The sequence below is a fragment of the Panthera tigris genome, chromosome C2, assembly GCF_018350195.1.
Source record: "Panthera tigris isolate Pti1 chromosome C2, P.tigris_Pti1_mat1.1, whole genome shotgun sequence".
Taxonomy (NCBI): domain Eukaryota; kingdom Metazoa; phylum Chordata; class Mammalia; order Carnivora; family Felidae; genus Panthera; species Panthera tigris.
Genome location: NC_056668.1, coordinates 2,872,730 through 2,886,813, shown reverse-complemented (window position 1 = coordinate 2,886,813; position 14,084 = coordinate 2,872,730). Strand labels below are relative to the sequence as shown.

Sequence of the window (14,084 nt, the reverse complement as noted above, 5' to 3'; positions counted from 1 at the left end):
TCTCTGCCAGAGGTCGGGGCCCACGCCCACCAGCGGAAGGACACGGTGGCTCTCACTCGGTGGGGCTCCGCCAGACCGCGCCACCCTCTCCCGCGAGCAGCGCACGCGGGTGCTGATGGCAACCTCACATGTTTTTGTTTTTGGCGATGACCATCCTAATGGGTGTAAAGAGACTGACAAACTTTCTTTAACCCAAAGGCATTTGCCAGGGAATCAAAATGAAGGGACCCCTGTGCTCTGTGAGCAGCCATGTCTCTCTTATTGCTAGAAGTTCGTAAAGCCGGTTTGAAGAGACTGGGAGAGTCTGGCCGTGAGGGTCTTCCAAATGTTTGGTTCACGAGTGGATTCGCTGAGCGTTACCGGGGAGGGAGGGAGGAGGAAGGAGTGTATGGCACCCTGGGAGGGGAGGAACCCACTGGAAACAGGCCGGGCTGGAGATGCCACCCGGGGAAGGGGGACCGGCAGGGCCGGGGCGCGCTCAGCCCCAGGCCGCCCCTTCCCGCGCCCTGCCCTGAGCGCCCAGCGCCCGGTGGGTCGCTACTTCCGGGGGAGGGCGGCTCCTGGCGGCCAGGCTGGCGGGGGAGCTGGTGCCACCGCCCCCTCTCTGAGATCTGCAACCGGAGGGCGGCGGGAGGAAGCGGCTGGGAAGGACGGCACTCCCACAGAGACGAGCACGGGGAAAAGGCAAGGTTCTTCCCCCAAATATTTTATTTAAATATTAAATTAAAAAAACATACACCCGCTAATCATTTGGCATACATTTCTCATGTTAACATAAGAAATAAAATAATTAATTCCGTTGCGGTAAAAAAAAAAAAAACCAAACAAACCAAACTTTGTACACCTTAATCGGGCGCCGTGGCGCCTTCGCACAGGCTACGGCCGCCAGTCTGCGCACCGGCGCTGCGGAGAAAGTACAGGACGCACGTCGCACACACCTAAACACACGACGCAGAGACACGACTCACAGCCAGAAAGAAAACCTCCGTGAAAGTAAAGTGCTTGTCACGGCTCTGAGGCCTTTGATCTGTGGCGTCACGACAGCAAGGAGTCTAGCGAGGGGACCCCGGTCTCGGGGGGAGTCGGCCGCGCCGCCTCTGTGGATCCGGAGGCCCGGACGCCCCCGGGGCCCTCGTTACAAGTCAGCAGGAGGCTTTGGTGATTTCTCTGTGGCCAGGCGCGAGGACGGTGCCTTCCCCGACTCTCCGGCGACAGCCACGGGGAGGTAGCAGCAGCGGCCGTGGCAGGGCCGGTGGCCGGTAGCAGGAAGCCTGGCAGATGCGGACACGCGGGCGGCGGCCCCCCGTGCACGCGGCCGGCCCCCTGCCCTCTAGGAGCCCGGGGGGGGGGTGTCCTCGGCTTCTCCCAGCGCCCTCCTCTCCCCTGTTAATACTGTAGGTTGTAAGAGCCAAAGTGAGCTGAAGGCACCTGGGTCGGGTCAAGGGACGGGTACTGACTGGTGCAGAGGGGGTGAGGCCTGCCGCCCGCCCGCTCGGGTGGCTTCCGACCCGAGTTCACCCGCCAGGTGAGGACGCACCTCGTCTCCCCCCTCCGCGCCGACCTGGTGCCGGTGCTTGCTAACGTTACCAGAGAGCAAAAGTGACACCAGGAACACAGAAGTGTAGTAAAAAATATAAAAAATAAGTAGTGTCTGTTTGTCTATTTATATACATGGACAATATCTGCTTTAAAAAAGGAACAAAGCTTGAACAACACTGATCTGACCTCTCATTGCGGTATTCTCGAACGAAAGCCTGACGTGTGCGGCCCGGATGAGGCAGGGCTACCACGGGCCACGGCCCGGTGGCGGCAGGCGGGCGGGGCCGCGACACCCGCGCCCCCGCTTTCCGCCTGCCCCTGCCCGACGGCCACACCTGGCCGTATTGCACACCCCCCGCCCTGGTCAGTTGTTCATTTTGGACCCTGATAATGAAATGCATAAAAACTTAAATTAGCAGCGGAAATAAGATGGGCGGCAGGAAGAAACCTCTCCGGGGCCCTCCGAGGCACGTGGGGGACTGAAGCCACGTGATCCGGGCCAGAGCCCCAACCTCAGTCACCCACGGCTTCTAGTCTCTTCCTACGGCTCCTCTGAAGGATCCTGGAAACCGACCTCGAGCAGTTGACAAAAGTTCTCATCTAAAATAAGAAAACACCGTCTTTGGGGTTCTGATTTCAGGGTAGAGAATTCCAGGAATTTGTAGATTATTTTCTCCCGGGCCGGCCAACAGAGCCTTTTTAAAAAAGCTGATACATAAAGTAGAAAGTTCACAGTCCTCGTTTTGAAGCGTAAATGTTTCGGGGAGCGGAGAATCGTTAACCAAAACAAACAAAAAAGGCTACTAAACACACGCGCACGCACGCGGATGGACACGCGGCCCACGCCACGGTCTCTCCCGAGGCAAGCCCCGCGTGGCCCCCGTGGCCCCCTCCCGCCGCCCCGACCGCAGTGGCGCTGGCCAGTCCAGCCAAGCCCTGTCGCCTCTCACCCCGCCGCCCTCCTTCCCCTTCCCGTCCACCCACCCTGGCACGCCCCTCAATTATTATTTTTCTTCAGAAAGTTTCCAGGCCCTGCTCAGAGTTGCATTTGCTCAGTGCGAGGGAAAAAGTAAAACCGAGAAGAAAGTAAAAAGCCAGAACACCAGACGTATTGCTTGTTTCGCTTCTAGAAACTTATTGGCTTCGAGTCCGGAAACGTCTTCACATACTCTGAAATTATTGCTTCGAAGGGCCGGCCGGCCCGAGCCGCGGGCGGGGTCCTCACTGCACCAGCACGAAGGTGCCCAGCCGGCCCGAGGTCAGGTCCTCTATCTCACAGTCCGCCTGCGGCAGCCCCGCGGCCACAAAGCTCGGGGGCAGCGTGGCGGCGGGCAGCGGGGCTGTGGCGCTGCCGATGTGCAGGTGGGTGTCCAGCAGCTGGGCCGCCGCCGCCACCGGGGAGCCCCCCGCCTGCAGGAAGTGGGGCGGCAGCAGCGGGCCGGGCGCCAGCCCCAGCCCCTTCTGGAGTCCCGACACAAGGAGCGTGCCGTCGCACGGGGCGAGGACCAGCGGGGCCGGGGGCGGCTGGGGGCCCTGCTGGCAGCCGGGCGGGCCCGCCGGGTGGTGCTGGAGCTGGAGCAACCTGGAGGGAGGGAGGGGGCGGGTCAGCCGCCGGCTGGGGCTGCTCCCCACACGCGAGGCTGTGCGTGACTAATCCCTGAGCAATTCCTGACATTTCCATTCTCCGTCTTGCTTCTGCGGCAGCTCAGAGATGCCAACCAGACGCGACGTTCTTATTCGCTGCCCCCCCCCCCCACCCCCCACTCACGGGCGGGCTTCAAAGTGAGGAAGGCCGACTGCTCCCCCCCCTCCGCCCCCGTCCGCCGGAACGAGGCCCCACCGGCGGATCCCCCCACACTAGGGGCCGGCAGGTGCACGCGTCTGATTCCACGGAGAGGGCGAGGAGCTCCCGAGATAAGGTTACTCCAGAAACCCAGACGTCCTCGAGCCCTCCCCGGGGGGCGGTCACGGGAGCGAGGCGGGGGGCGTACCTCTGCTGGTGTAGGACCTCTTCCAGCAGGCTCCGGCCCTCCCGGCTGCCGGCCCCGCCGCCGTGCGGGCCCGGGCTCGGCGCGGGCAGCTGGAAGGCGCTCAGGCCGCCCCTCGTGGCCCGGCTGGAGGAGGAGGGCGGGCACACCTGGCGAGCCAGCCCCTTGATCTTGTTCAGGCCCAGGAGCCCTTTGGCCCTCGTGCTCTTCCTCAGCTGCTGCCGGAAGGCTTTCAGCCCTGGGGGGTGCAAAGTCAAGCCGGTCCGTGGGCGGCCCGCAGACCCCGGGCCGGCGTGAGCAGGGAGGGACCCCATGCAAACGTGAAGGCATGAACGGATTGCTTTCCCGTGGGGGTTGGGGGCACTCTCTGGTCATCCGATCGGATGACCCCTCCCGGGGCTAAGTCCTCTTTTCTTCAGAGTTTGGTTTGGGGCAGCAGCTCCAACCCCGAACGAGTCTGGGCAGGGGGTCCTCTGGGGACGGAGGCACGAGCGGGGCGGTGGGCTGAGGGAGGGAGCCCAGGCAGGCAGGGGGGGGCTGCCTCTGCGGAGGGTCCCTCCCTGACCTGTCCCCTCCTCCAGGCGAGGCGCTGCGGCCTGGCATCCAAGTGTCTCCCGGGCTTTTAGGACCGGCCACTGGGAGACCCTGTGAGTTCGTCCCAGAAGACAGGGACACCTAGAGCCTGGGAGCTCCGCTGCTCCGTCCAGGCCCGGCCAGAGACTCGGCGCACGCCATCTGCACCGGGACGGGGTGACACCCTCCCAGGGGCGCACGCAGCACCTTCTGGGACAGGTGGAAGGGGAGCAGGGAAGGTTGGTCACCTTGAGTGAGCGAGGTGTCCGATGCCCTCCGGCCTTCCTGGAAGCTGATGGGGAGCAGGGTGACCCCTCCCGGGGCCCCCTGAGCCTGCAGCACTGGGGTGGCAGACTGGGCCCCCAGGAGCGGTGAGGCCAGTCTGAGAGGGGAACAGGTGCCCACCAGCCCCTGGGCGGCCAGGCGTCCACTGAGCCCCGCTGGGCCGCCGCCGGCCGAGAAGGTCAAGCAGCTGTCGGAACTGGTGCCCTCCGAAGGGCTCGCGGCGGAGGAGGAGACGACGATACCTGCAGAAGCAGCACGCGCTCTTGAGGGGCCTGACGCTCCCCAAGGCCAGAAGCAACCCACAGCACCCAAGTTTTCACCGGAAGTCAGAGGAAAGAACGGGCACGGACACTTTCTCCGTGCCTGGTGCACGGCCCCTGGGTCTTGGGACAGCCCGTGGGGCCAGCTGACAGGGGCAGACGGCGGTACTGGCCTCCCTGTGCCTGCCCTCAACATGGGGCAGGAGTCTATGACGGCCGGAGGCCGTCAGAGGCGTCTGGGAGCCGTGATGGTGGCCGGCCACCTTGAGGGTGCGGCTGCCGCCGCAGCTGACCGGCGGGGCTCAGGCAAGGACACACGGGGGCCTGGGCTGCGGACCGGCCCTTCCGGCCCCCGGGGGCAGCTAAACCCCAAGCTGTCCTGCCACCGAAGGACCACGTGCAGTCCCGAAGTAGGATCTGCGTGGCCTCGGGGTTAGAGCAAAAGGCAAATCCGGACAAGGGCAATCAGACGCCCACCAGCCAATGAGGTGCACTCTCCATCGGCCCGTCAGAGTCTCCACCGCACGCCCGCCCCCTGGCCGGTGCCCCGGGCCGCGTTCCCGCCCCACCGGGCACTTACACGGAGGGGCACCCGGGGAGAAGCAGGTGGAGACCTCGGCCAGCGTGTGCCTCCGGCCTGTGCCGCCGGACGGGGGCTCCTGCGGCTCCCGCTCCTCCTCCAGGCCCTGGCCCTGCCTGACCTCCTCACTGATGCTCGCGTCTAGCAGGCCGCTCGGGGAGATGGGGCGATTCCGGAACACTCCGTTGCAGTTGGCGTCCAGGGGGAAGAGCAAGGGCTGGGGGGACAGACGCAGACCCGTAACTCCCGGGGCTCCACGGGACGCGGCCGGGAGAGCCCCTCCCACGCGACGGCTGCCCAGTGTAGATCACACACCTGGAGTGAGCTGAGGGGGTCACAGTCCGCGTCCACCTGCAAGACAGACTGCCCGAAGGCCTGGGGCTGTGGGCACAGCAGGGAGGGCTGGAAAGAGTCACCAGACAGGCCTTCCTGAGGCACCTGCGGGCAGGCAGAGGACAGACGTCAGCAGGGAGGTAGCTTTGGGGACAACCGCAGACAGCGTCACTAGGAAGGCCCCACTGGCTTTGCCACGGGGCTGACAGGTCAGTCACCGGCTGCCTGGGCTCAGGACACATGCACCTTCCTCTCCAAGGCCATGCCGCCCAGGGTGACCAGGGGAAGGTGTCAGGAGGCCAGACCGGGGACAGTTAAGGAACAAGTGGCTGCAGGGTAGTGCCTGACCCGCAGCGGAGCGGCCGGCACCCCCTCTCCTCCGTGTAGCCTCTGGTTCGTGGCTCCCACAGGAACCCCCCCCCCCCCCCAACCCCCATGCCGCACGGGCAGGAGACGGGACCCGGGGGCCGGCGGGCTCAGCGGGCATCTCAGTCCCGGGCCCGTCTGGGTGAGGGACCGTAACTGGCGGGCGTGGGGGTGCACAGTCTGGGCAGAGCTCGGGAAGGAGGCTCCCCCCCACCTCAAAGCCGCCGAGATCCGAGCTGCGCGGCCTCTGCTGCCGGGCCGGGCCGGGCCGCGCCGACGGCTGCGTGTGCCGATGCTCCTTCAGCCGCTCGAGGAGGAGGTAATAAATGGCGGCAAAGTGGTTGTAGCTGCTGTTCTGCAGTGACTGCAGGAGGCAGAGGGAAGCGGGGTCAGAGCGGGGCCGGCACGGGGAAGAGCGGGGCGACAGGGCTCCGCGGCGGGCGGTGCCTCCGACGCTTCCCGAGCGGCTGAGGCTCCCTGACAGGCCTGTTCCCAGGGTTATTCCTGGGTGGCCGAGAATATCCTTTAGAGGAGTGGACAGCTGGCCCTTAAATTAGCCCACGTTCCCGTTTCAACTCGACTGGCGAGTGCCTGCTTTTCCTCGGAGTGAGCGCCTCTCCCGTCCAAGCCCGCGCGAGGCCAGGCGGTGGCCCTCACCTCCACGGTCCTCTGCCGGTCGATGCCCAGGGTGTGCATGATCCCCAACACCTGCTCGTCGTAGCGGCCCAGGCTGGCGTTGTAGCTGAGCGCAGAGAAGGCCGTGCAGGCCTGCCGCGGCACCGGGGGCTCGGCCTGCATCCACCTGTGCTGCCGGATCTGGGCGATGGTGATGCGCTTGCTGGGGTCCACCACCAGCATGCGGCGGATCAGCGTCTCACAGTCTGGGGGTGAGGGAGGCCCGCTGAGCCCGGCGGCCCCCCTGCGTGCGCCCACCACCGCCCAGCTGGCTCCCGCAGCGGCCCCGCTGGGGACCAGGCTCCCCTCCTGCGCGCGACACACGAGTGACCGTCTTAAAGGACGCTGAGTCCGGGGGCAGTGGCCCCGGGCTGCCACTCAGGACCCGCCGCCAGGAGAGCCAGCAATCGAGGGGACGGGTTCCTGCCAACCTGCCCCCGACCGAGGACGAGGCCGGCCGGCATCCCAGAGACTAGGCCCTCTGGGGGGGGGCGGGGGGGGGGGACCGCAGAGCCGAGGCCCCGCCCCACAAGTAGGGCACTGAGGAAACACCCAGTGGGCGGGGCTTGTGTCGCAGGCGGCAGGGAAACAGCCCGCGGTAACGCGGCGCTGACTCACGGACCTGACGGCACACCCAGACACCGTCGGGCAGGCGTTTCGGGAACTAACCCCCCGCCCCCTCTGCAAGCCCCTCGTCCCAGGTCGCCCACCTTGAGACATAAAGAACGGGATACGGAAGCGGCCCTCCAGCACCCGCTGCCGCAGCGCCGGCAGGTTGGGTCCGTCGAAGGGGAGCGACCCGCACACCAGCACGTACAGCACGACGCCGAGGCTCTGCAAAGACCACACGGCCTGGGGTCAGCGCCCGCACGCCCGCGGCCGGGGCCCTGGCGTCTGACGCGCGCCGCCCACGCGGGCTCCTACCCAGATGTCCAGCTGGGGGCCTTCGTACTCCTTCCCCTCAAAGACTTCTGGGGCCGCGTACGGGGGGCTCCCACACCACGTGGACAGGGGCTCTCCTGACTTGTAGAAATTCCCAAATCCAAAATCTGAGGGACAGGAAAACGGACGGTGAGGTCACGGCGGCAACGGCAGGGCCACGGACAGAAAGGTGCGCACGCCCACAGCGGGGGGCCTCGTGGGCCCTTAGGAGACGGGGCTTCCCGGGCTCGGGGACCGCCCCCCGCCCCCCGCCCCCCAGCCCCGGGGGGGCCCTTGCCTGCCAGCTTGATGTCCATGCTGCCGTCCAGCAGCAGGTTCTCGGTCTTCAGGTCCCGGTGGACGATGTGGTGGCTGTGGCAGTACTCCACGGCGGACAGAATCTGCCAGAATTTCTTCCGTGCTTCGTTCTCGCTGAGGTGCCCGTTGGAGGTCAGATAATCTGAGGAGTGACAAGCCGAAGCTCCAGCCCTAACGTCCAGAGGCCTGGCCGTCGTCTGGAGCGCGAGTGAGGAAAGCCGTACGACTTAAAGACGGGCAGACCCAAATGCTGGGGGGCGGATTCCTGACCAGTTCTACCCTCTGCTTTCAACAGATGTTACAGACAGGCGTGACTCACCAAACATTTCTCCATTTTTCGCGAATTCGGTGACAATGTAAAGCATATCCTTTGTCTCCATAACCTAAAAACACAAAGACCTAACGTTTAACCACACGGGAACAGAACATGCCAACGGTATAAATAATCTACTCGAACCCCAGTAAATTTTTAACTTCCCCAAGGATGAGTGTATCCGTTATCTTTCAAAAGGAAAGAAAATAAACACTTCTGTGTTAAAGAAACAGATACGGGGGTTCCTCTTCAGGAAAAGAATTTAAAACATCAGAGGTGAATTCCTCACTAACCTGTCTATCCGAATGCACTAGAACCTTCCCGTATCACCGTGTCAACGCAACTGCCTCACCCACCCGCCGGCTCTGTGAGGCCTCAGAGGTCTGACACCCGCAGCATGCACCGCTAGGGCTTTCTTCTAGAAGCCTAGCAGGCAACAGATGATTCAGGCCAGCGCAAGCTGAATAATAGATAACGAACACCCCTTCCCCCTTGCGCTATTGACGTGATAAATTGGGCGCTGAGAAGCGGGTTCTGCCAGGCTAAGCTACGACAGACTGCTCTTTATACGGCAAACCCCTCAGCATGTGTCCGCAGCAACAGCCGAGGTCAAACACACCCTGCAGGCTCACTTACGGGTCGAGAATTTTACTTCACTGTGCAAACAATTTTAAAAAAGAGTTGAAAATACAGCTAGCTAAGAAACAAGGTGCATTTCACATCTCTGGTCCTAAAAGAAGGAAATCCAACTCCTTCCCAGGTGTTTTACAAGATTTCAAAGGGAGACACAGAGACAATACGTGCTCACAGGAACAGATTTCTTTAGGGTTCGAAATACAGGTTTTCCGTAAAAAAGACACTTCAAAGGCAACTGGTTTAGGCCGTAAATCTAACAAGACAGCAAACACAGTGTGTTTGACCAAGAATCTCCAGTGTCCTGAAGTGTCCTGGCCCTCCACGTGTGCGGTAGAGGCCTGAGCAGGAAGGCCGAGGTTCGTCCCTCTCCTCAGTTCAAAAGAGAGCCGGAGAAAGAATTAAGAGTAAACGTGTTTGGGGTGTTGGGAAACCTCCAGGCAAGAGTGTAGTGTCTCGGCAAGGTTCTGGGGCCTGGGCCAGCTGGATGAGAGTTAGACACCAGTGTAAAACCCCGAGGAATGATACGCATTGCTGTCCCTATCCCGTCCGAACAGTTAAAGCGACCCAGACAGCACCGAGAGGTTTCACTCCGCGAAAGGACCTCTCACTCTGATGCTGGGGGCGATGTGCTGTCTAACTGGGCTGCTCCACACAATGGGCCAGGAGAGGGACAGGAAGACCAGGAAGGTACGCTCTGGCTCATCCCTCCAGCAAAGTCAAAAACAGGGCTCGGGCCACTCCTGCGGAAACAGGCCAGGCACATTTCTCAGGCACTGACATCAGCGGCCACGGAGGAAACTTCTTATCAAAGCAGCACAACTCAAAATGACACAGAAACAAAACACAAACCCGAGCGTATGGTGGAGGGCTGATGACCGCACTCAGTGACTCTAAGTGAACTGTCATTCAGGGGAACACAAGCCCGGTGACACTACTTCCGTGGGACAGTCTTCTCTTCTAACGCCCTCTCCTGCCACACTGCCCGCCGAGCCTCGCCGTGGGCACACACGCACCCGCGCCGTCCCGTGTTCCTCTCAGATTCAGGAGGCTTCACGAGAATCCCCAGAAGGAACTTAACACCCGGCACAGCTGGATGAAATACCGAGCATTTGCAAAAAACGTAGCAGCCGGCATCTCATCTGCAGAAGTGGTCGGCTAAGAGTTGCTTTACTGCGCTCATTAAATCAGCGCTTGTAATATTCCAGAGATATGATTTATTAGTTAAAACACGGTAACGACAATAAAGTCACCAAACAAACCGACAGACGGATAGGGCGAGGCATGTTCTTAACGCGGATTCAATGACAAGTTCTCTGTTCTCACCATGGCAAAAGTATTTTCATCTCTCCGTTTTTGACGGAAGAGTTGAAACGGGAAGACAAATGCTTTTACTGCTGCCTTTGCAAAGAGTTCACGGAAACTGGTAAACGCAGCCGGTTTTAAAGTTGAATAATCATCTGCAAAGGGGGAAGCGTCTCCTTCCACTAAAATCTGTCCTATGCTAAATGCTTGACATGAGACAATACCTACGTCTGGTTGTTTGTTTTCTTAGGAAAGCGAATCTAACAACCGACCTCTACGCATTTAAAACTGGAGCGAATGACAATACGAAATAAAATTTTAATGAGGCAAATCTCAGTTATGATCTAAAAGCAAGAAAATAGTTGAAAACGCATCTGAAGAGCTTACAAAAATCAATCTATTTACCTTACACAGCCAACCCCCTGCCTCCCACACACACCCAAAGAGAGGGGCAAAATTCAGAATCGCAGGCTTATTGTTGAAAATAAAAGGTAACACACTTGCCAGAAGTCACAGCAAAAGGCAAACTTGAGTCCTTACCTGATAAAGCTTTATGATGTGAGGATGATTCAGAAGCTTCATGATCTGAACCTCACGATATATTTTCTCCAAATTACTGGAGTCTAATCGAGTTTTATCGATTATTTTTATTGCAACCTACAGTTTAAAAGAAAGGATATTTTTGTCCCCAAACAAACGCCTTTCATTGACACATTTGGTTTTTTGCAGCTTAATTTCTGTAACACTTTATGTCCCCAAAGGTCACAAAAAGTTGGGGGAAAAAAAAAAACAAGTCACCATTAATGGTACTTAAAGTTAAGGAAGTATCTTAAATGTCTTCTAGCTCCCTTTACAGGGCCTCGGCCTGGATCCCAGAGCCCCACACTCCTGGGTCATCCGGTCATTACTCTCTCTGCTGTCCCCTAAGATTTGTCGAAATTATTCAGAATCATAACATAAAGCATTTTCTCCTCGTGGAACTGAGAACTGTCAGCACTGAGACATTGCACGATGAACCCTGAGGACAGGGAAACCACCCAGCCGCCCCCAGGGAGGGTCCTCACAGGCCAGGTCTGGCACACACCTGGGTTTTGGTGACTCGATGCCGGGCCAGCTTCACGACGGCGAAATTGCCCTTGCCCAGGGTCCTCTCGACGTCGTAGAAGCCCACCCGGAGGGGCTTCTGCTGGCTCTGGCCGGAGCCCGCGGGGGCCGCACTCAACTCCGACATGATCACCATGGCTCCGGGGCGCACCTGCGGGCCACCCGGGAGCGCACTCAACACCGGACCTGCCTGACCCGACGGGTGGGGGGGGGGGGGCGTCTCCCGCTCCCCGCCGCCCCCTCACTCTGCTCCTTTCTAAACACCTCACCTCGCCGGGCGCTTGCCCGCTCCCACGCCCGCTCCCACGCCCGCTCCCGACACTCCGGCTCCCAAGACCCCCAGCCCTTCGGGCGTGTGGACCCCCTTCACCCTGCGATCCGCGGTCGACTCCATCCCGACCCCCCAGCCCCCCGGGGCGCGTGGGTCCGCTCCCACCCTCACCGCCCCCTGCCGGTCCTCTGCTCCATCCCGACCCCCGACCCCCCAGCCCCGTAGGGCGCCTGGACCCGCTCCCACCCGCCGCCCGCGGTCTTTCTCCATCCCGACCCCCGACCCCCCAGCCCCGCAGGGCGCCTGGACCCGCTCCCACCCGCCGCCCTGGGGACACTCCATCCCGACCCCCAGATCCCTTCAGCCCCGCGGGGTGTATAACCCGTTCCCCCGCCGCCCCCCGCCCCGCCGCCCGCTCCATCCCGACCCCCGACCTGCAGCCCAGCGGGGCGCGGGGCCCGGCTCCCACCCCGCCGCCCGGGATCCGCTCTACACCGACCCCGGGCCCCCAGTCCGGCAGGGTGTGTAACCCGCTCCCACGCCGCCTGCGGCCGGCTGCATGCCGATCCCCGGACCCCCAGCCCCGCAGGGCGCCGGGACGCGCTCCCACCCCGCCGCCCGCGGTCCGCTCCATCCCAACCCCCGGAGCCCCAGTTCCGTGGGGCCGGTGGACCCGCTCCCACGCCGCCCGCCCCACAACAAAGGGGAGCCCGGCGGCGGCGGGGCGAGCGGCGTCCCGCTCCGAGACCCCCACGCGCGCGCCTTCGGGCCCCGGAGCCCGGAGCGGCGGTCGGAAACCAGAGCCCGGGAGCTCCGGAGCTCCGGAGCCCCGGCCCGGCCGCCGCGAGCCCGGCGGCGGCCACCCCGGCCTCGCCGCCGCCTCACCTCCGCCGCCCTCCGAGTGCCGAGGCCGGGCCGCCGCTCTCCCCGCGGCCCCCGCCGCCCGCTCGGTCGCTCGCGCTGCTCGGGCGCCTGCTTCTCGAGCGCCTGCTTCTCGGGCCGCCGCCGCCGCCGCCGCCCGGGCCGCGCCGCATGTCAGCTCTGAGGCCGCGCGGCGCGCTCGGGCCGCACGCGCCGCCCGCCGCGGGCTCCGCCCCGGCCCCGCCCCGGCCCCGCCTCCGGCCCGCCCCCGGCCCTGCCGCGCCGGCCCCGCCCCGCCCCGCCGGCCCCGCCCCCGCCGCCGCCGCCGCCGGATTGATACATCCCCATTGACGTCGCTTTGACGCCAGAGCGACGCGCGGCCGAGCGCCAGGCGAAGGGAGAGCGGGAGATCGGGCGGTTGCCAAGAGACTGGCGGCTCTGACGCGCGCGCTGATGGGGCCGTCGCCCTGGCGACCGCGGGGCGGTGACGTCAGGGGCGCCGGCCGCCCGAGGCCCGCCGAGGCCCGCCGTCCCGCCCGCGCTCGCGTTCCCGCCGGCGCGCGCCCCCTACCGGGCGCCGCGGGCGCTGCAGGCGGCTCGGCCTCCAGTCCCGGGGTGCAGTTCTCCGTCTGCTAGCGCGCGCAGCCGCCCTGGCGCGGCGCCCCCACTTCTCGCGCTCTTCCCAAAGGCTTGGTTCTGGGGCATTTCCCAACCCCCCGGAAGTGCAGCACCGCGGTTGCTGCGTCCTCTTTGGACCCGTAGTCCGGGGTCCCCGTTATCGGGGTACAGGGCCGCAATTTCTGTCGAAAGTCCTCGGACTTGGCACCTCTATTAGGAGAAGTAGCAGGTGGGGCTCGGGAAAGCTCGCAGACTCGCAGAATAGGGCCACACGGGATGCCAGGTGCCAGCCCGCCAGCTCCCACTCCCCGAATTGCGCCCCCCCCCGCATCCCAGAGAAGCACCAGCACCCCCAGGGACCCTCTGGGGCTCGGCAGCTGCAGACACGCAAGACCTGGGGGCAGCCCAACTCCGGTTACCTTTGTTCTGCACAAATCTATTGTTTAGCGAGTGAGAAACTTAAACACAGGAAACCTGGGCAGCATCTTCTGGCACGGGGAGCCCCGGCTGGGATGGGTCGGGTTCTCGTCCTGGTTTTGCCCTCCGCCCCCGCAAGGCGCGCCAGTGGCGTGGTTCAGCCCGCCCGTTCTCCCTCAGATCTGCGGGTCAGCAGCTGGTGACAGACCCGAGGAGGCTTGGGGACCTTTGTAAGGGAATCCACGGGCTCTGCTTTGACGAAGGCACCCAGGGGGATGGAGAGAGGTGGAAAGGCCCAGAAGGCCGGTTTCTCGGAGGGCCAGAGGTGTCGGTGGGAATGGGTTCTGCCCACTGAGGTCTTCAAGCTCTTGGGACCGGCTATGGGGAGCCCAGTTAGCAACACCTTCAGTGAGGTGATGGTTCTCCAACAAGTCCCCGATGCTCTGCATTCAGACAAGGAGAGGACTCTGCTCCGTGGCGGTGGAGGGGTCGGGGGGCAACAGGTGGGGTCAGCTCAGGCCAGGACTTCCTCCTTGGTGGTAGTGGACAGGGCAGGTCCTGTGGACTTAGTTACTTTCCTCTGCTGCCTGTTTCCCCAGAGCTGCTGGGGACAGTCCTGTGCCCCCCCCCCCCCCCGGACTGGTGCCCGGCAGCCTATTCCCTGTTAAGACAGGAGGCCGGACAGGATGACAACGGCAGTGGGTGACAATTGCTGTTGGTATTG

At 63.1% G+C, this 14,084-nt stretch overlaps 1 protein-coding gene across 1 annotated transcript; it reads right to left on the bottom strand.

The window, feature by feature from the left end:
• Positions 1-874: 874 nt before the first annotated feature.
• Positions 875-12,477, bottom strand: SIK1 (salt inducible kinase 1). The gene is made up of 14 exons (XM_042956648.1): positions 12,350-12,477; positions 11,174-11,344; positions 10,630-10,746; positions 8,158-8,221; positions 7,819-7,980; positions 7,524-7,648; positions 7,310-7,433; positions 6,582-6,805; positions 6,139-6,288; positions 5,541-5,663; positions 5,226-5,442; positions 4,349-4,627; positions 3,531-3,765; positions 875-3,121 (listed from the first exon to the last, which is right to left on the bottom strand). Exons 2-14 carry the CDS (start codon positions 11,327-11,329, stop codon positions 2,761-2,763), a joined length of 2,337 nt encoding a protein of 778 aa, XP_042812582.1. The 5' UTR covers positions 11,330-11,344; positions 12,350-12,477; the 3' UTR covers positions 875-2,760.
• Between the last annotated feature and the right edge of the window lie 1,607 nt (positions 12,478-14,084).

Bases quoted from the DNA above. Each gene is read 5' to 3' on its own strand.
- SIK1 (XM_042956648.1), bottom strand. From the start codon at position 11,329: ATGGTGATCATGTCGGAGTTGAGTGCGGCCCCCGCGGGCTCCGGCCAG. The intron at 7,649-7,818 runs GCAAGGGCCCCC...CCTGTCCCTCAG, and splicing joins CATGGACATCAAGCTGGCAG to ATTTTGGATTTGGGAATTTC. The intron at 7,434-7,523 runs GTAGGAGCCCGC...TGGTCTTTGCAG, and splicing joins GCCCCCAGCTGGACATCTGG to AGCCTCGGCGTCGTGCTGTA.